The 21,343-nt window shown below is 40.2% G+C and overlaps 1 protein-coding gene across 2 annotated transcripts in view; it reads right to left on the reverse strand.

Annotated features, from left to right (window-relative positions):
- LOC134340243 (potassium voltage-gated channel subfamily H member 8-like) overlaps positions 1-10,344 on the reverse strand; it is a 221,502-nt gene extending 211,158 nt beyond the window's left edge. For both annotated transcript variants that reach the window (XM_063037244.1, XM_063037245.1), the window contains exon 1: positions 10,083-10,344. In XM_063037244.1, the coding sequence (XP_062893314.1) occupies positions 10,083-10,158 (76 nt within the window). In that variant the 5' untranslated portion in view covers positions 10,159-10,344. The remainder of the gene's footprint in view (positions 1-10,082) is intronic.
- Between the last annotated feature and the right edge of the window lie 10,999 nt (positions 10,345-21,343).

Below are 21,343 nucleotides of genomic sequence, written 5' to 3' on the forward strand. Positions count from 1 at the left end.
CAATCTCTTTATGCTGTTTCTTATATTGACAGAAAGACACTTCATTTTTCTGCTTGTTGACTTTTATTCCTTCTATTTTGATATTGCATAAGCTTTACCACAACCACAAGGTTGTCTCTTACAACTTCATATTTAACCTTCTCAATCTGCATCTAGTTTAATATTTTTGGATAGACGCTTGAGAGAAACAGACTTGCAGAGTTACACAGACAGCTGAAAATATGGATGGATTTGATTACTCTACAAGAGGCTAACAAGGACTCAGTGAACCAAGTGACTTTTTTCTGTGCTATGATGGAAGTATGAATTTATGACTTAAATTAAATTCAGAATAATGAAAAAGAACAGCACAGTGGGCAATTCTACTTATAGGTATTGTTTCCTGATAGCTCTTTGCAAATAATCATCTTATTCCTCTTTGAAGGCTATATTTAAATCTATATCAGTCATCAGGAATTGCCATTCATTCCTGACCCCTTACCAGGGAAAACTGTTTTTCCTTGCTTATCAATCACATGAAACCTCTACCCTCTAATTATTGATCCTTCAGCTATTGGAAACATTCTTTATATCTTCTCTTCCTAAATCTCAATTACACACGATTGATAATTAGCAGTTTCCTAAATTCAGCTCCATTTAACTTACTTTCTTACTGCTTGATCTCCAAGGCTGCAATTAAAACCAGGTGTTCACTTTATTTTGCAACACCTGCAGCAAGATTGTGTTATCTATATGAACAACCTACTAACACAGCAAGTCCCTGTTCTTCCTCGCACTGGGTGCTTTAAAGTTCTCCTATTGAAATTCAATCTTTTACCAAAGTTCCTAAAATGGAGAAGTCTTTTTCCTGCCATCATTCATTTTATAATACCTATGTCAGAATGTTGTTTATTAACTACAGCTCAGTGTTTAACACAATAATTCCTACTGTTCTGAACAAAAAGCTCCAGAACCTGGGCATCTGTACTTCCCTCAGCAACTGGACCCGTGACTTCCTAACCAGAAGACCACAATCTACGAGGATCGAAAATAACATCTTCACCTCTCTGACGGTCAACACTGGTGCACCACAGGATGTGTGCTTAGCCCACTGATCTACTCTCTCTACACCCACGATCGTGTGGCTAGGCAGAGCTCAAATACCATCTATAAATTTGCTGATGATGCAACTATTGTTGACAGAATTTCAGATGGTGACGAGAGGGCGTACAGGAGCAAGATATATCAGCTGGTTGAGTGGTGTTGCACCAACAACTTGCACTCAACATCAGTAAGACCAAAGAACTGATTGTGGACTTCAGAAGGGGTAAGATGAAGGAACACATACCAGTCCTCATAGAGGGATCAGAAGTGGAAAGAGTGAACAATTTCAAGTTCCTGGGTGTCAAGATCTCTGAGGATCTAACCTGGAGCAAACATATTGATGCAGCTACAAAGAAGGCACAACAGCAGCTAAATTTCATTAGAAGTTTGAGGAAATTTGGTTTGTCAAGTAAAACTCTTGTAAATTTCTACAGATGTACTATGGTGAGCTCTAACTGACTGCATCACCATCTGGCATGGAGTTGGGGGGGGTGGTGTAGCTACTGCACAGGATCGAAATAAGCTGCAAAGGGTTGTAAACTTAGTTAGATCCATTATGGGCACTGGTCTCCATTGTATCCAGGACATATTTAAGGAGAGATGCCTTAACAAGGTGGCGTCCATCATTAAGGACCTTCATCACCCAGGGTATGCCTTCTTCTCACTGTTACCATCAGGAAGGAGGTACAGGAGCCTGAAGGCACACACTCAGTGATTCAGGAACAGCTTCTTCCCCTCTGCCATCTGATTTCTGAATGAACATTAAACCCATGAACACCACCTCACTACTATTTATTTTCTGTTTTTGCACTGCTTATTTAACTTAATTATTTAATATAGACTTACTGTAATTCAGTTATTTTCTATTATGTATTTCATTGTTCTGCTGTCACAAAGACAACACATTTCATGACAAATGCCGATGATATTAAACCTGATTCTGATTCAGACTTGGTGTCACTCAGTCATTGCTTTATTATTTGTATGCTCTTAATTTGCTCTTTTCAGCACTGACAAGTTCTATAACATTTTACCAGTTGCATTCCTTTCACAGAAATGGAAATCATATCTCCTGGAGCACTCTGCAAGGAGCTACACACCTCTGGATTATCTTTGCCCTTTCCTTAACAGAATCTGAACAGTGGACTCATCTTACTGTAATGTACCAGTAACCTCAGCACAGATTGATTGCCAAGCTGCATCAGAACCAGCATCAAAGTTGAACTTGAACTATTTTTGGTGTGCTAAGCTGCTATTCTGTGTAGATCTAATATTGATTTGTGACCCTTGCAAAAAAAAATATACTGGAAAATTGGTCATAAAGAATCTTGAAATGGTGTTATTTGATTTACTACCAGAGGCATGCGCTAAAGCAGACCCTTAAAGGCACACTCTCCTTTGCACCTAGAAATGGGTGAGAGGGAGCCTGCAGGGCATTGGGAGAGAATTCCAGTATTACTCAAAGATACAAGAGCCTTTATCAAGGAGATAAATTTGAGGAGAGAAGAGGGAAATTTGTGTGTTAAGGTAGCCATAGTCACTTTAAGAACAGCCTAACAGGAAGTGACTCCATTTGTCTCCACTACGTGTGAAAATCACCACACAATAGAGCAATGCAAAAATAAATTTCCTATCCTCAAAAGATACATCAGGATCCATTAAGAAAAAGGACTGAGCCTGCTGTTGGGAGTTTTCCCTCAGGTGGGTGGGTAGAAATGGCAGGAAGTGACAGAAGACAGAGGTGGGGAACAGGAAGTGGTATTGGGTGATAAGACTTGTATGGAGGAAGGTGAATGGTAGGTTTATGAGGAACAGAAAAATAAGTATCTGATTGGGGATTGCAGTGGCTTATCATCCAGTGATTAAAAAAAGGAAGAAAAAGTTTAAGGTATTGCTTAGTTTTGAATGTGGACCTCTTTCTGATTTCAATCCAATTAGATTAACTAAGGATTTGAATAAAGCATTAGGAGATATTGTGGGCAGAAAATCTTTAAAAAATGGGACACTCTTAGTGTTTTGTAAAGGTAGTAAGCAACATAAGCAACATTTGGGGTTAAAAGCTGTGTGAGGAATGAAAGTAACACAATGGAATTATATGAAGTGACAGTGGCTTTGGGGAGTAATCACAGGAGTGCCTCTAAATATACCCATGGACCAAGTTAAAAATAGTTTAGTTGGGGGAAATTTGTGGATGTTAAAGGGGCTTCATGGTGAAGTAAGGACAGATAACTTATTGGTGGATTGCAGTTATTAATGATGCTTTACAATGAGGGTTAAACAATATTTAGGCATCAAAGGGTTGTTAATGTTTTTTTCTTATTTCATTTATTTTTTCTTACAATGGAGTGCTCAAAGTTTGTTAGCTAACGATCAGAGAAGGGTTGTTAATGTTTTTGTTCCTTCTTTTTCGTTCTCTTTTCTTTTTTTAAAATCCTACAATGGAATGCTAGAAGTTTGTTAGCAAATGGTCAAGGAATTATAATTCTCATAGTACTATGTGGGGTTGTACTGACACAATTGTGAAAGGGATGGTGGTGGAAGAATTTTTGGAAAAGTATATGGTGTGCTTGAATGATGCTCAGTGGGTGACGGCAATGCACCTCACATTGGTCTGCCAACCGCCATTAAACATGAAGAAGAAGATATGCCAGGATTAACGGCAGGATGTTAAAAACTGTTGTACCAAACCATTTCAATATGTGGATCAAGGATTCCTTTACCAATGAGTTATCAAGAAGAATTGCAAAGCGGTACCTGAGGGCTCCTGATTTTACTGCAACTGTTACACAATCGTCATTGTGTGGAGCTATGAGTTGCTATCTACTGCTGGTACCAGCAGAAACAGGCATTGCATGAACAATAACATCACGAGGAGTGCATCAAATTCCATGTAAAGGTCAGGCGAGCTAGCACAGATTGCAAACACAAATGACTTGCCAATTTTATGACTGATGTGATTTCACCCGGAAATGATCTCTAACATAAGTTATAAGATGGGATTGGGCCGTTTGGTGCTGAATTTATTAAGCAATAAGCCATCCAAATTCTAGGCAATTGTGACTATACAGGATCTGTAAATTCCACTTTCATCTTGATCTCAGTGAAACCTACCAGATACAGAAAGGCCTAGGTAGAGTGGACATAGAGAGGGTGTTTCCATTATTAGAGAGCCCAAGCTCTGAGGGCACAGCCTCAGAATAAAGGGACGTTGCTTTGAACTGTGATAAGGAGGAATTTCTTCAGCCAGAGTGTGATGAATCTGGACATTGAAAGTACATTGCCAGAGTGGACTGTGTAGATCAAGTCACTGGGTGTACTTAAGGCAGATTTTGTTAATTTCTTGATTGGTAGGTGGGTTAAGGGTTTCCAAGAAAAGATCAGAGAATGGGGTTGAAAAATGATCAGCCGTGATGGAATGCAGAGCAAACTCAATGGCTTGATTCTGCTCCTAGATCTTATGGTCTTATGGATACAATGTAATAGAAATTTGTGTTTGGTTGATGAAGCTAAACAAGAATTATAGTGTCACCAACTTCCTCAAAAATGGGATGTAAAGTGTTTAGTAGTATTGAATAATAGGGGTTCAATACCACAGTGACTGTTTCGTGCTTGTGACCAAGGAAAGTTTACTCTATTTCTTTTTGCCATTGTGTCCCACGGCCTTGAAGAAGACAGGCATTTGAATTAGGCTGACCCTCTACTGAGCGAAGTATTTTTCAGCAAAAGAAATCCAATTATGTTATTAAAGGCTGAAATAAATTAAATTTCTCATTCTAAGAAAGAATTAAAGAGCTTTTACAACACATTGTTTAGTTAGAAGGCAATTCTGTATCTATTGATGAGCAAAACAATAGGGAGTACAGTCAGTTCTGATTCAAATAATAACTAGTTCTGACAGTGAACAACTGATTCGACATGTCACATGAACTGTATTTTCTTATTTATTGTAGCTTTTGTTCATCTTACTGTATATTTATCAAGTATTTCTCCATCTTCTTTATGCAGAGTGTTGTTGTCAAGGAAAAAACATGATTTGAGGTAGCAGAGGTGCGTACCTCTCTGCTGGGTCATTAACAGACCAGTGACATAGGGTGTACCTGCATCATTCCCTGTACTGCTTTGTTGTCAAATTGCAGAAAAGTAATCACACCCTCATGAAGAGATACAAAGTTGAGCTACACTTTGTTGTAATTTAACATGGTCAGAAGATGTGATCACACTACGACATTGTAAAAGAGGTTTCCCTGCAACAGTACAGCAAAAAGAGATTATACAAGTGATAGGAAGATAAAAATTGGAGGTTTGACACAAGGGAAAAAAACTTATTTTTGTTATTCTGGCTCTGAATCATGGAAACCTAACGTCCAGAATTGACAATTTTGATAGTGGTAAAATAATCAGCATTCATCATCACTATCTTCTGAAACTGAAAACCGTATTATTGGCATCTGCGTGAGCAGTTAAATCCATAATTTACTCATTGCGATATCTTGCTCGACCATAGAATAACCCCAGCATCTTCTGCAGAGTTGATCAACAAACAGCAATTTGACATGAATTTTAATTTTTTCCTTATTACAGACTTGTTAATGTCAATGCTTCACACATCAAAGTTGCTGGTGAACGCAGCAGGCCAGGCAGCATCTCTAGGAAGAGGTACAGTCGATGTTTCGGGCCGAGACCCTTCGTCAGGACGAACTGAAAGAAGAGCTAGTAAGAGATCTCTTACTACAGCTGCCTGAGACCTAAGCTTTTGAATTCCCTTCTCTACAAGATGCTCTTTAATACCTACATTTTGACGAAGCATTTGGTCGCCAGTACATATATCCCCCACTAGGTTGTGTTGTGTTAAACATCACTCCCACAACACACCCTGGGCTGCTTAATAATGTTAAATGCGGTAAATACCTGTTGTTGTTGTTGTTGTTGGGAAAGTGAACTATAAGTGGTAGGAGATTGAGAAGTTAACAGAAATGTGGATGTATAGGTAAGGAATAATAAAATGGAGAATGCTGGGGAAACAAAGGAACAGTGCTGATGGTCTGCGGTGCTGTTAGCAGAATGGAGCTGAGGTTAAGGAAAGGAAGGAACACGGGAGTGTAGAGCTGAGATCATGTATTGGATTTTGGACCATAAAATATTGCATAGGTTTCGTAGGTTAGGAGTTCAAATCAAGGATTTTCAAGGTGAAGAAATGGAGGTTGGTAAAGTTTGAGATTTAGGGTAACCATTGCTTAATGTAAATCAGTAGTTCCTATAAGTGTGATTAGGGAGGTTTGGTTTTACACAAAGTGGTACATGCATGGAATGTGCTGTCAGGGGTGGTGATAAAGGCAGATAATTAGGGGGATTTACGAGACTCTTAAATAGGCACTTGGATGAAACAAAAATGGAGGGCTATGTAGGACAGAAGGGCCAGGTTGATCTTGGAATAGGTTTCAAAGGTCGGCACAACATTATGGGTCAAAGGGCCTGTACTGTGCTGAAAATGCCACACTAGCAGGTTAAAAGCCAATCATTTGCTTTCCAATCTACTGGCCATGTTTATGTCTATATTACCTTTCTGTGTATCTTGTTCAAGTGATTTTCATCAAAGGTAATGGGAATGTATGGGAATCAGTTCTGAGAGAAATAGTAAAATTATGAAATGGTCACTGAATGAACAATAAAAAAATCCTTATTTTGATGCACTGGGAAGTACATTGACAGATTAATCTGGGCTGTTTTCAAGTTAAATGTTAACAAGATCTCCTATTGTTCTTTTGATAAATTGCTTTACGTAATTGACACTTCACTTTTCAGAGCCTGGAAAAATTCTACTGCAAAATGGGAGAGCATACCTATTTAGTAAGTGAAATTTGAAGGACAATCTGATAATATTTTAATTAATTTTCCAGGGTCTGTCTGTTCTAATTATCCAAGTCAACTTTCTGAATACAATGCACAATGATAAAGGTAAGACTCTGTGCCCAGAGTGACTTTAAATACATTAATGTAAGTAACACCAGTATAACCTATTTCTCTGCTGTTACAAGCTCTATATTTGGATAAATACTTCCCCATATTAAGGTGCACCGTACTATTCAGTGACTTTGAAGGACGGTACTTTATGACTTCAGTGCAGGTCATATAATTCAACTACTGTGTCCTGTCATTGACTGGAGAGTAAAAGGACTCAAAAACTCTCAGAATGTAATTGAATAGATGGCTGAAGAATCCAATCTGTCTCCGGGGTTGGACCTTTGGTAAACTGTGCTAAACATGTTGTGTAGTTCAGCATTATTTTGGAAATGACCAAAAAAAGAACATGTCAGAACCAGACTTAATATCACTAGCATATGTCGTGAAATTTGTTGTCGTTGTGGCAGCAGTACAATGCAGTACATAATAATAGAGAAAAACCCTATGAATTACAGTAAGTATATATGTATTTAAAATAGTTAAATTAAATAAGTAGTGCAAAAATAGAAATAAAAAGTAGTGAGACAGTGTTCATGGGTTCAATGTCCATTCAGAAATCGGATGGCAGAGGGGAAAAAGCTGCTTCTGAATTGCTGAGTGTGTGCCTTCAGGCTCCTGTACCTCCTTCCTGATGGTAGCAATCAGAACAAGACATGACCTGGGTGATGGGGATGGGGGGGGCGGGGGGGCGGGGAGGTCCTTAATGATGGATGCCGGCTTTTTGAAGCATTATTCCTTGATGTTGTCCTGAATACTACGGAGACTAGTGCCCATGATGGTGCTGACTAAGTTTACAAACCTCGACTGCTTATTTCGATCCTGTGCAGAGGTTCCTCCCCACCCCATTCCAGCTGGTGATGCAGCCAGTTAGACCTCCACATGGTACGTCTGTAAATGTTTGCTAGTGCTTTTGCTGAAAAACCAAATCTCCTCATACTCCTAATGAAATATAGTGGCTGTTGTGCCTTCTTTGCAGCTGCATTATATGTTCGCTCCAGATTAGATCCTCAGAGATCTTGACACCCAGGAACTTGAAATTGCTCACTCTCTCCACTTCTGATCTCTCCATGAGGATTGCTGTGTGCTCTCTTGTCTTACCCTTTCTGAAATCTACAATCAGTTCTACCTTGCACTATTCAGTTAGATCATATTCATTCCATGATTCCACACCTTTGCCCTTTGTCCAAAGTACATTGATCAACAGGTAGCTGCTCTTCCTGCATACACCCACACCCCTACCTGTATAGAACTCCATATATTTCCTTCCAGATGTTTAACTAAGTACAATGCAAGGGAAAAAAATTAAGTACACATAGGTATGAGCACATGTATAACCATTCTGTGATAGTGTTACTATTAATTCTGAAGCCACCAAGATCTTCCCAAATGCCACTTGGACTGGATTCTTGGTTTATAAAATATTTCAGACCACGTTATTTAATTACTAAGGTGCTTGGTTATCTTAACATGGCTGTGCCAATAAAATCAAGTCAACGAGGCTTTGCTAGTAACGGTGTTCCCCCCAAAAAAAGCCTGAACTCACTCCTTGTGGATATCAAAGAACATTTCAAATGAATAGAAGCACATTCTAAATGTAGCCAATGTCGAGAGAAAAAAAAGGGAAATAAAGCAATGAGTTAATTCGTAATAAGAATACTAGGAGAACCGATTAGACAGCTCCAGAAATAAGACATAATGAGACAAAAGATTTCCTCCGTCCTATCATTTCCAGAATGTTTACAAATCTGCCTAAAAATAATCCCTAATCCAAATGGGTTCTGGAGGAAAACACAAAGCACGATCTCCCCTGCCCCAACCCCCCGCTTCCCCCTCAACAACTAAGACCTAATTTGGAGTCAACTTTTGTGGAATGAGGAAATAAATTATTTCAGTCCGAAACCTGAGTAAAATTTAATTTATGCTAAATACTTCCTCACCAACTCGGAACACTCACTGTCTTCCTCTACCATGCAAGCATCGATATTCTCAAGTACAAGAGGTCCTAAGTCGAACCACAAAAGTTCGTCGTGTGGGAAATAAAAAAAACGTTATGCGCCTTTTACTGTATCCATTTTATAATCTTTGATATCTTCTTTGTGCTATTGTATATTAACGCAACTAGGCTCTTGTTACTTTTAGTGATTTTAATGGAGTTTTTGAGTCATTGCAATTTTCATTATGCTTGCGTAAACATGAGGGTTGAGGTTAATTGTGTTAAAATAGGATTAAGAGGGCGTGGAACAACTCTTACAAATAGAGATAAAATATGTAAGATATTATGGTTAATTACACTATTTGTGCGCGCTTCAATGGTGCAGGTCTACGGTATGCCTTATAAGGAGTTTATGTTGTCCATGGTACTGAAAAATAGCTCAACTCTCCATAGTGGATTGAAGATGCAAGATCAAACTCAAGGAACAGCCTGGTGAAGAACGGAGTTACCTGTGCACACGCGAGCCTCCCCTCGACCCTCACACCCGACTGGCAGCTCCGTTGGGGAGACCCTTAGTGGTGGGGAGATATAATTGATTCAATCCAACACTCCCATTAAGTGTTCTGTGATATTTTGTGGGGGATGGGATTGTAATTATCCGGTGTTTTGTTTTGATTAAATGCGAAAGATCCCTTGAAAATGTAACTTAGGAAACGCACGTTCCCAGAGCCCAGACCTTTGAGATGTTTACCGTACTTCTTGGTTCCCCGAGGAGCAAAACAACTAACAAACAAAGACAGTTTATTTTTTTCCATTTTCTGAGAACAGTGTGTTATTTTAGACACACACACACACACACACACGCAGTCGAGATTCCATCTGAAATAATACTATTTGCATGTTTCCAGATACCCTAATGTACATGAACACCCGAAACTTCAAGCAAAGAACGGAATAAAACCTGGGAAATGAGGACCGTTCTCGACCACACCCCCCCCCCCCCCCGCTACACAGTCGGGATAATTCCATTGCATTTTACGAAGTTAAACTAATACCCAAAACAGCGCAAAGGTGGTCAATCCTTTTGCTTCTATCTCGCACTTACGTGTTCCATCAAACCGCGTTGCTATGGTGTCCAAAAAGGTATTCTGAGGCGCCAACAAGCCTTTCATAATAGGCATTTTTTCCCCTCGGTGATTGCAGTTCTTCACTTTAAAACTAAGCCATTGTAAGCGAGCGAAGTTCGCCAGAATCGGCAGCCTAACTTTCCGTGGATCCACGCCGTAAGCTATCACAGTCTTCTGGGCACAGCTCCCTCAGTGCATCTGTGGGACCACATCACATGCTCTTCCACATTCACCATTGCAGTTAATCATTTGTTGCCCCTCGGCGTAACAATTTAAAGCCCTCCTAGTATCCATCTGTCACAGCTGCATCGCCTACGAAGTACTTGTCTCGGTCCATCAGAGAACTGCAACCTCTCGCACTCCTTCCAGCAGTCCCGAAGCACACACATCGCACGGTGGCAATGTGACTCATTGGGGACTATGCTACCACGTTTCCTATTGGGGGTACGCTGCACCATTCGGAGCCGTCTCCCCTCCCCTTCCTTCCCCCCCCCCCCACCCCGTCTTTCCACACTTAACGCATGAAGACAAATATTAAATAAAATCAAGGGGGATTTATTTTCAGACAAACGACATTTTTTACGTTTCTTAACGCTGAATGTTATTTTTCAAAGACCGGTAGAATTTTCATTGAAAGTGTTAAGTGAGTGAATTTACCGTTTTACTTTGAGAAAGGGAATTGTATGTAAGAACGTATAAGGACAGAAAGTTTGTTAACGTGGAGGCGGAACGGTGATTAAGAATTAACTGAGAGAAGGTATAGACAACAATATATTTGAACTATTGAAAGCCTCAAGGCAACGAGTTGATGCCTACTTTGATTCTCCCTCCGTAAATAAATTAAAAACAAGGATCATTCTAAGAAGTTGGATATTATGGTTTGATTATGATGAAAGTCAAGTGACTAATATTGTCTGAAAAGCAAAGGGTTAAATTCGACTATCTGGAAAAGTTGGGTCATTGGAGTTCAGGAGAATGGGAAGCAACCACATTCAGAGATATAAGATTTATAAAGGGATTGACAGGCAGTTGCTCGGTACAAAGGGATGTGTTATTTAAGGTTGGGCTGAGGAGAAATAGCTTTGTACAAAGTGATATCAGTTTTGGAATTCTCCACTCAAAGACCTGTAGATGTTCAAATCTGCATATTCAAGAAGGAGATGAAGAGGTACCTGGATACTGAGGGATATGGGAAAGCTGAGCTGAGTATCAGCCCTGCCATTGAATGACTGAGTGTCTGCACAGCCAACTCAGGTTTCTGTTTTGTCACTTTGTATCTGTCTGCCTGTCATCTCCTAACATAAATGTGGGTCCTGTTAAAGAAAGTCTATATTTCCATTAGCCACTCTCAAACATGCAATCATTCCTGCAGGACTTCCACAATCGCATTCAAGTTTTCTTTTGGTTTGTGTTTGAGGACAGGAATTTTTAATAAATTATAGATCATTCCTGATCTTCTATGGAATATTGCAAACTATTGCTATGGAAAGGAAGAATACTAATTTGTTCAGTGAATTAAGGATGTTGGATTAGATTGGAGCTGAGCTGGACTGGACTGGGTTCTCAGGGGTTCTGAAATGGGATTTTTTTTCACTTTTTTAAAGAGAATTTTTTGGCAAATTGGGATCATTTTGTACATGCCAAATTAGCTGGGTTTCCAATTGATAAAAGAATTTTTCGTTCAAGCAAGTTCTGGTGAAAAGCTTCTATAGAAGTCTTTCCTGTGCCGCAATCAGTTAAGGATAATGGACAAACTATTGTATCAGATAAATCCAAAAATGCTAACAATCCTGTTGCAAAAGAAGATTAAGGCAAGTATTTCACAGAAGCAATGATAGTTACTTGAAGAATATTGCTCTTATCGATGAGGTGGCAGTTTTGACAATGACAACACAAAATGTGTTGTTTTATATTATTTTCACAAAGATGTCCTTCATTTGATACAGATGCAGGTATTGGGAGTAATATTATCAAACTGACACATAATTGTGTTTTTATTTATATACACTCCTCATTCCAATTTCCTCAGCCACTCAATCCAACCAAACCTACTGCACAATATTCTTTCATCCTTGTGCGGGAGATTTTTGCTTCTTATCTGTCTCACCTTCTTCTGCCTCCTTTACCATATATCCTTACCTCAGCCCATGATGAACAATGCATCCAAGCCTTAAATAAATAATCTTTTCGGATGCTCTCTACTTCAAACTTGTGGTTTGCACTGACTTTAGATGGTGAAGAAACACAATATAAAGGATATTTTTTGCACAATGTCACATACGTTTAACAATCCTGCTTCAGAAAATGCTTGTGCTGCAATTAATTAATAAGGTTCTTGTTATATTTTTGAATCCCACTTGCAACTTCCCTAACAATACTACACCTCATCAGTGTCTGTGGTGTCTGTTACTAATGATCATTGAGAATTGTAATTGCAGTTTACTCTTCCAAATATTGCAATTCTCTCTACTTTTTTCTGCAAACACTTCTGACTTTTTCCTCATTTTACTCTCCTAAAGTAAGTGTCATGAATACCACTCTCAATTCTGTAATTCCCTTAGTAAAGTAGTTATACTTTCTTCAGCATATTCTTTGCCACATAAATGTGATTGTTACTCCTTCTGAGTTTGTCCCTCAACAAAATGGCTGTGGACGTGAACTATGAGATACAGGAACAGGGTTAGGGCATTTCTCTCTTGGGTGATTCAGTATCATTGGGGCAATCTTATACGGGTACTTCCATTCTGGTTTTGTGTATCAGGGTCTCTCTTCCTCCCATTACAGATATTTATCTGGAGTGCAGCATGTGCAGGGCCCTTATCAATGTTCCTTCCTATCTGTGCAACAATCTCTTTGATCCCTTACCATCAGGCAGAAGGTGCAGTAGCAATAGGACAAGAACTGTTAGGATGGGTAACAGTTTCCTCAGGCCGTGAGACTACTGAACTCTCTGCCACCACCCAGTTCTCATCATGTATAAAGTGCCAGTAGTGTTATACTGTTTACTTTTTAACCTATCTTATATATGCACTTTATTGTTTGTTCATGCATTTGTGGTTATACCACTTTATGTGTGTGATTTATATGTACTGTGTTGTGCACCTTGGTCCAGAGGAATATTATCTAATCTCATTTGGCAGTATAATGTGTATTTGAATGACAAAAAAAAACTTGAACTTAATGTCCACCAGATTTAAGAATCCAAGAAGCTGTTAATCTTTGTCATAAATATTTTCAATGAGTAATCATAGATACCCATTGTTGAGATATCCAAGTATTTAAAACTTCCTTAGTGAAGAAAGTTCTCTTCACTTTAGTCCTATAAAGGGCTTTAAGTGTGCTGCTCCTCGTTCAAGTGTGGGTGATGGCCTTCAGGAACCCATCCACATCTACAGAAATTCTTCATGTTTCAGTGGGGTCATATCTCATTCTTCTAAACTCCAAAGGAAATGGAGCTATGCAATTAGAGTCACACAGCATAGGGAAAGGCCCTCCATCCACACCAGCCATTAAGCTCCATTAAGCCTCATTTGCACTTCTCTGCACCAAGCTCATTTTATTCTCCCCATATTCTCGTCCATTCTCCCTATAACCTGCCGCTCAGCTATACACTGGGAGGCAATTAACAGTCCAATTAACCCACCAACCTGTGTGTCTTTGGGATGTATAAAATTCAGGAAAGAAACTGCAATGCTGATTGTTAGCACCAGTGCAGTATTCTCAGTTGGAAGAAGGACAACTGAATCACCGCTTCGTCTGGAAGGAGTGTTTGTGTCCTTGAATGGTGGAAAGAGGTGAAAGGGCAGCAAGTGTTGTGAAAAGGAGAGTGGGTAGATGCTGATAGATTTTGAATCAGGGAATGGTGGGGGAAATGGTCTCATTGCAATGCTGAAAGGAGAGGGGAAGGGAAGGTGTGGCAGCTTGGTGTTGAAGGAGATAGAACATGTTAAGCTCATTGAGTGTGTGACAGGTAAAATTTGAGCTAAATTAGCAAAGAGCTGTTTCTAGTTCATTTCCTTAACACCAATAATCCTTATGATTAGGTGCCCTAAATCAATAAGTATTGAAATCAAAGAATTCAGCTTAGTCTCCATCAATCACCATAAGCCCCTAATGGTTCAGAGCATAGCGATGTTTTTAGTTGTTGTAATTTTGTTCTTTAAAATGGACACTTGATATTAGAATTCTCTATAATGGGTAACATTGTAGAAAGTTCAGTTGTAATGAATTTATACCTAAGAATGAGTCAGTTGATTAACATTAATAAAAATCTTTTCTTGCAAACCTTTAATTTAACCTTTCACCCCTTGGCTTGTCAAGCAACCAATAACTTCTGTCTTAAATTTTTTTAAGCTCCACTTTTCTTGCCGACCATGAAAGAGGCTTTTCACTTATGACCCTCTGTGGGGAAAAAAAAGAAATAATTAGGCAGCAATAATTTTTGAACAAGCACTCTAATTTCTGGATTCTCCAGCAAGAAGAATAATCTTCTCCATTTCTACCCTAGCAAGGCCCTTCTGAGGATTTTATATGTTTTAATCACATAGTCTCCAGTCTTCTAAACTTCATTGGTTCAAACTCAGCTTATCCAACCTTTCCTCAAACGACAACCTACCCAGTCCAGGTATTGGTCTAGTAATCCTGCTCTAAACTAGTTCCACACATTAACATTCTTCCTTAAACATAGCTCATGAGGTAATGTTGCAGCTCTATTAAACTCTGATTAGACCACACGCAGAGTATTGTGTTCAGTTCTGGTCACCTCATTACAGGAAGTATGTGGAAGCTTTAGAGAGAGTGCAGAGGAGATTTACTAGGATGCTGCCTGGATTAGAGAGCATGTCTTATGAGGATAGGTTGAGTGAGCTAGAGATTTTCTCTTTGGAGAGTAGAAGGGTGAGTGGTGACTTGTTAGAGTTGTACAAAATGACAAGAGGCATAGATAGAACGGACAGCCAGACTTTTTCCCAGGGAGGAAGTGGCTAATAGGAGAGGATATAACTCTAAAATGTTTGGAGGAAAATATAGGGAGAATATCAGAGGTAGGTATTTTACACAGAGGGTTCTGAATGCATGGAATACGCTGCTAGGAGTGGTGGTAGAGACAGGTATATTAAGCGTATTTAAGAGACTTAGATAGGCACACGGATGAAAGAAAAATGGAGGGCTGTGTAGGAGGGAAGGGTTAGATTGAGATTAGAGTAGGTTAGAATGTTGGCACAACATCATAGGCTGAAGATTCTTTACTGTTTTGCAGTGTTCTATGTTATATTTTCTAAAGACTTTCTGTACCTACCTCTTCACCTGCCTTCTAGGAACCATACACTGGGACCCTCAGATCATTTGCATCTCTGAGCTCTGCAAATCTTTCATTATTTTGGATAATCTGCTTCATTATTATTTTCTAATCTAATGGGCAATTTCTCATTTCCTCATTATACTCAGATTGCTACCCACTCTCTGTACCTCTTTGTACTTTTCACATTTTATTTTCCTACCCAACCTTCTCTCCTCTGCAAATCTAGGAACAATACCTTTGGTGCCTTCATCCAAGTCATTTACATAAATTATTAAAAAATTAGACTCTGGCACCATGTCATGTGGCACACCACTCTTTACAACTTGCCAGCCAGGAAAAGAGACCCTTTTATGCCTCCTTTCTCTTTCTTGTCAGTCTGCCAATTTTCTATCCATGGCAACATGTTACCTCCCACACCCTGAGCTCTAATTAGAAGTTCCAACAGCTCTAATTAGAAGAAGACACGACCAAGAGAATATCTTAGACCTGAGTCCCTAAGTGCTTTCTATATATGATCCTTGCATGAATTTGATAGAGAGGCAGCAAACAGATTCAGTTTGCAAATCATAAAAGATATAAATGAAGTGCTAAACTGAAAAGGAGAATTGTAGTGCAGAAACTTTGGAGGATGTAGGTGTGCCCTGTTTCTGACCCACTTATTTATAAAGTTTCATTTACTTATATCAAACCATGTTCAAGTTCGGCTTCTATCCCACAGTTATCAGACTCTGGACTGTATGATAAGATGGACTCTTGGCCTCTCAAACTACCTGGTTATGGTCTTGCACTTTATCATTTACCTGCACTGCACTCTTTCAGTAGCTTTTACGCTCTATTCTGCATTGTTATTATTTTACCTCATTCTAGCTCAATACATTGTGTAATATTTGATCTGTATGAACAGCATGCAAGACAAGCTTTTCAATGCATCTTCTTACATGTGATAATAATATACCAATGCCAAATATATTTTTCCAAAGAGGGAACTGTTGCAGTTCGCTCCCTCTACCATCCAGCACTCAATGAAGGACTCGCGCATGCTGGTGTACAGGAATCTCAGAGACCTTAGTTTAGTTTAGATGGGTATACTAGTTGACATGAATGTGTTGGGCCAAAGGCCCTATTTCCACGTCGTATTACTCCATCCGTGGAGCAGAACCAGTCAATCTGAAAATTCCTCAAGAATCTGTGGCTTGGTATAACTACATGAAAAACTGCATCAATTAGCAGCCCCTAGCTTCAGAGTTTAATTTTTTAGATTTAGATATACAGCACGGTAACAGGCCCTTCTGGCCCAATGAGCCCTCATCGCCAAATTTACACCCATGTGACCATGTGGTCACAAGGAGAACGTATAAACTCCTTACAGATTACAGCGGAATTGTACCCAGGTTGCTGTACCTGCACTAGCATTATGCTAACCGCATAATGGTTAGTGGCACCCTTTCTACCCGCCTCTACACCACATGTCCTTTGTCCTCACTAGGTATCTACAAAACAGGTGCATGGGGTTAGAAATCCAGGACCTGTCTGTCATATTGCACAGTTTGCAACTTCTTATACTCCAAGTAAACATGGAATGCATCTTCTCCAGGCTGCAGAAATCTGTGAATCATCACTCAGTTTAAACCAACTTAATTATTGCACCTTCAGCCCTATATCTTCAAGATGCCAAGACTTAGTCAAAGTACCAAACAAAAGCTCTCTGATTCCTTCAGTGCAGCACGGCTGTGTGTTTAAATTCTGATCGCTTCACTGTTTTTGAGGCAATTAATAATTGATCACATTCAACTACGAATGCTATATTTGTCTTCACCACATGTGTAAAGATTTATATTTCATTGCTATTTACAAAATTAAGTGGGAGGGAAGGTGCAGGAGAGTGGGATGGAGGTTTGCAGATGGGAAAGAAGGAAGTAAGGACAAGTGAGAAGTGCAAGAATGAGGTTAAGGAGCTAGGCTTTCGAGGGACTAAGGGAAGGAGAAAGTCAAGGGATGGGGGACTGGAGGACGGGGTCTATGCCTCTGTGTGTGTGTGTGTGTGTGTGAGAGCACACATTGAAGTTCACCCAGCAGGTCCTGGTCTCCAACACCAATGACACTCCTTCCACTGGACTAAGACCTCACTCTATCAAATCAGTGTGTTAGCTGGCGTGAACCAACCTCCCAGTGTTAATAGAGTTCACGCATCTCTCACTTCTCTCCCAAGCCATCCAGCCACCAACCCCATCACAGGCCTCCTAATCCCCCCACCCCTCCAAGGCAGAATCTGCAGATCCCATAGACACCTCACCGTCTGCTGCAGAACCCATGCAACTGATCTGGAAGCAAGTCTTCTTCAACTGAGATGCTGATCAAAAAATGAACACATTTGCTGCGATAACCAAGCCTAACATTCAAATTGAAAGTATTGGCTTGGGATTGCTTTTTATTATTTCTTTTAATCTCCTTTTCCACTCTAACCTGCCTGAGTATTTGCTGCTTGCTGGTACCTTTTCCCCCTCCCCTTATCTGACATAACTTGGTTACCCAAACGTCACTTTCAACCTGACCACTTCTCCCATTGCCCCACGCACTGCAGTGTCACAATCTGATCACTGGTAATACCCGGTTTTGAGAAATTTACATTAATGCACAGTGTTTATAAATGGTGCAAAATAACTTCTGTGCAATGAAATTATATATTTAGATAAGGAAGAGGAGTATATGATAATTGGCAGCACTGGAAATACAAATACACTGTATATGCAAGGTTAGAAGTCAAACCACTGAATTATTTAAGGAAGTGATACTTGTACTCCATAAGCCTTGCTGCAACTAGATCTGTTGGAAGTGGATGACTAAATCTACACCTAGTTTACTGGCTGTGCTCCATGGTTAAATGAGTCTGCCCCTATAGGTCTAGTTCATATCAATACCCAAACATGATTCGGGGCCACTTTCACCCAGCAGAAGCTGGACCACAGCCATTTCCTAATCAATTCAATTTTCAGTGTGGAACAAACACAGAGCTGATTCAGCATCTGAGGTGTACTTCAGTCATGCCTGCAGAGAGATTAATGCATGGAATACACTGCCATCTAGTGTAGAAAGGGACCCATATGAAGCCATCAGGGAGGCAGGACAAATCAGAATCAGAATTGTTTTATTATCACATACTTATATGACATGAAACTTATCATCTTGTGGTGGCAGTACAGTTCAGAGACATCAAGTTACTATAAATTACAAAATAGATAAATAGTGTAAAATAAAGGAATAACAAGGTGGTCTTCATGGACTGTTCAGAAATCTGATGGTGGATGGGAAGTAGCCATTCCTGAATCGCTGAGTGTGGGTCTTTAGGCCCCTATATCTCCTCTCTAGTGATGAGAAGAGGGCATGTTGTGGCTGGTGAGGGTCTTTAATAGTGGATGCCACCTTCCTGCGGCACAGCCTCCTGAAGGTGCCCTTGATGGTGCGGGGGACTGTGCCCTTGTTGGAGTTAGCTGAGTCTATAGCCTCTTGCGAATTGGAGCCTCTATACCAGGCTGTGATATAACCCGTCAGAATGCTCTCCACTGTACATCTGCACGTGGTGCAGAGGGGAAAGAGAGAGAAGAAGGGAGCAGCAGTGAGAGGGGACTCAATAGTGAGGGGAACAGACAGGAGATTCTGTGAATGTGAACAGGACACCCGGACGGTATGTTGCCTCCCAGGTGCCAGGGTCAGGGATGTCTCGGATTGCGTCCACAACATTTTGGAGAGGAAGGGAAAGCAGCCAGATATCTTGGAACATATTGGTACCAATGACATAGGAAGGAAAAGCAATGAGATCCTGAAAAGAGAATTTAGAGAGCTAGGTAGAAAGCTGAGAAGCAGGACATGCCAGCTGGTAATTTCTGGATTGCTGCCTGTGCACGCACCAGTGAGGGTAGAAACAGGATGATTTGGCAGATAAATGTGTGAGAATCTGGTGCAGGGGACAAGGCTTCATGTTCTTGGATCATTGGGACATCTTCTGGGGGAGGTATGACCTGTTCAAAAGTGACAGGTTGCACCTGAACCTGAGGGGTCCAATATTCTTGTGGGCAGGTTTGTTAGAGCTGTTGGGGAGGGTTTAAACCAATTTGGCAGGGGGAAGGGAACTGGAGTGAAGGGTCTCAGGATAGGATGGATGGTAAAAAAAGTAAAGATAGCGTGCAGTCAGACTGTCAGGAATGGCAAGCAGGTGATGGAACTTAGTTATAGCCAACAGGCTGAGTATCAAAACATTAAGGATGCAGAATCAGAAAGGATAGCAAATTACAGTACTCAAGGTGTTGTATCTAAATGCGTGTAGTATAAGAAATAAGGTGGATGATCTTGTTGCAATATTACAGATTGTTGCGTATGACATTGTAGCCATCACTGAATCGTGGCTGAAGGATGGTTGTAGTTGGGAGCAGAATGTCCAAGGTTCCACGTTATATCGGAGGGATAGGAGGGTAGGCAGAGGGGTTGGTGTGGCTCTCTGGTAAAGAATGGCATCAAATCAGTAGAAATATGTGACATAGGATCGGAAGATGTTGAATCCTTATGGGTTGAGTTAAGAAACTACAAGGGTAAAAGGATGTTAATGGCAGTTACATACAGGCCTCCTAACAGTGGCTGGGAGGTGGACCACAGGTTGTAACAGGAAATAGAAAAGGCAAGTCAAAAGGGCAATGTTATGGTAGTCATGGGAGATTTTAACATGCGTGTCAATTGGGAAAATCAGGTTGGTAATGGATCTCAAGAGAGTGAGTTTGTTGAATGCCTATGAGATGGTTTTTTAGAGCAGTTTGTCATTGAGCCTCCAAGGGGATCAGCAGTACTGGATTGGGTGTTATGTAATGAACCAGGGGCGATTAGGGAGCTTAAGGTAAAAGAACCCTTAGGAACCAGTGATCACAATACGATTGTGTTCAACTTGAAATTTGATAGGGAGAAAGTAAAGTCTGATGTAGCAGTATTTCAGTGGAGTAAGGGAAATTACAGTGGTATGAGAGAGGAGTTGGCCAAACTGTTTGTAATTTGGAAGGAGCTGCCAGCAGGGATGTCAGCAGAGCAGCAATGGGGAAAATGAGGAAGGTGCAGGTCATGTGTATTCCAAAAATTAGAAATACTCAGATGGTAAAATAGTACAACCATGGCTGACAAGGGAGGTCAAAGCTATTTTTAAAGCAAAAGAAAGGGCATACAACAAAACAAAAATTAGTGGGAAGATAGAGGATTGGGAAGTTCCTAAAATCCTACAGAGAGTAACTAAAAAAATCATTAGAAGGGAAAAGATAAAATATGAAAGCAAGCTAGCAAATAATATCAAAGTAGATAGTAAAAGTTTTTCAAGTATGTTAAAAATAAAAGAGTAATGAGAGTGGATATAGGACAGCTAGAAAATAAGGCTGGAGAAATAATAACAGGGGACAAGGAGATGGCAGATGAACTAAATGAGTATTTTGCATCAGTCTTCACTTTGGAAGACACTAGCAGTGTGCCAGATGTTGTAGTGTGTGAAGGAAGAGAAGTGAGTGCAGTTCCTATTGCAAGAGAGAAGGTGCTCAAAGAGCTGAAAGACCTAAAGGTACATAAGTCACCCAGACCAGATGATCTGCACCCCAGGGTTCTGAAAGAGGTAGAGTTAGAGATTGTGGTGGCATTAGAAATGATCTTTCAAAAATCATTGGACTCTGACTGGAAAATTGCAAATGTCACTCCACTCTTTAAGAAAGGAGGAAGGCCGCAGAAAGGAAGTTATAGACCAGCAGCCTGACCTCAGTGGTTGGGAAGATGTTAGAGTCAATTGTTAAGGATGAGGTGATGGAGTACTTGGTGACACAGGACAAGATAGTATAATGTCAGCATGGTTTCCTTCAGGGAAAATCCTGCCTGATGAACCTGTTGGAATTCTTTGAGGAGTTTACAAGTGTAATCCTCAGG

The sequence above is a fragment of the Mobula hypostoma genome, chromosome X1, assembly GCF_963921235.1.
Source record: "Mobula hypostoma chromosome X1, sMobHyp1.1, whole genome shotgun sequence".
NCBI lineage: Eukaryota > Metazoa > Chordata > Chondrichthyes > Myliobatiformes > Myliobatidae > Mobula > Mobula hypostoma.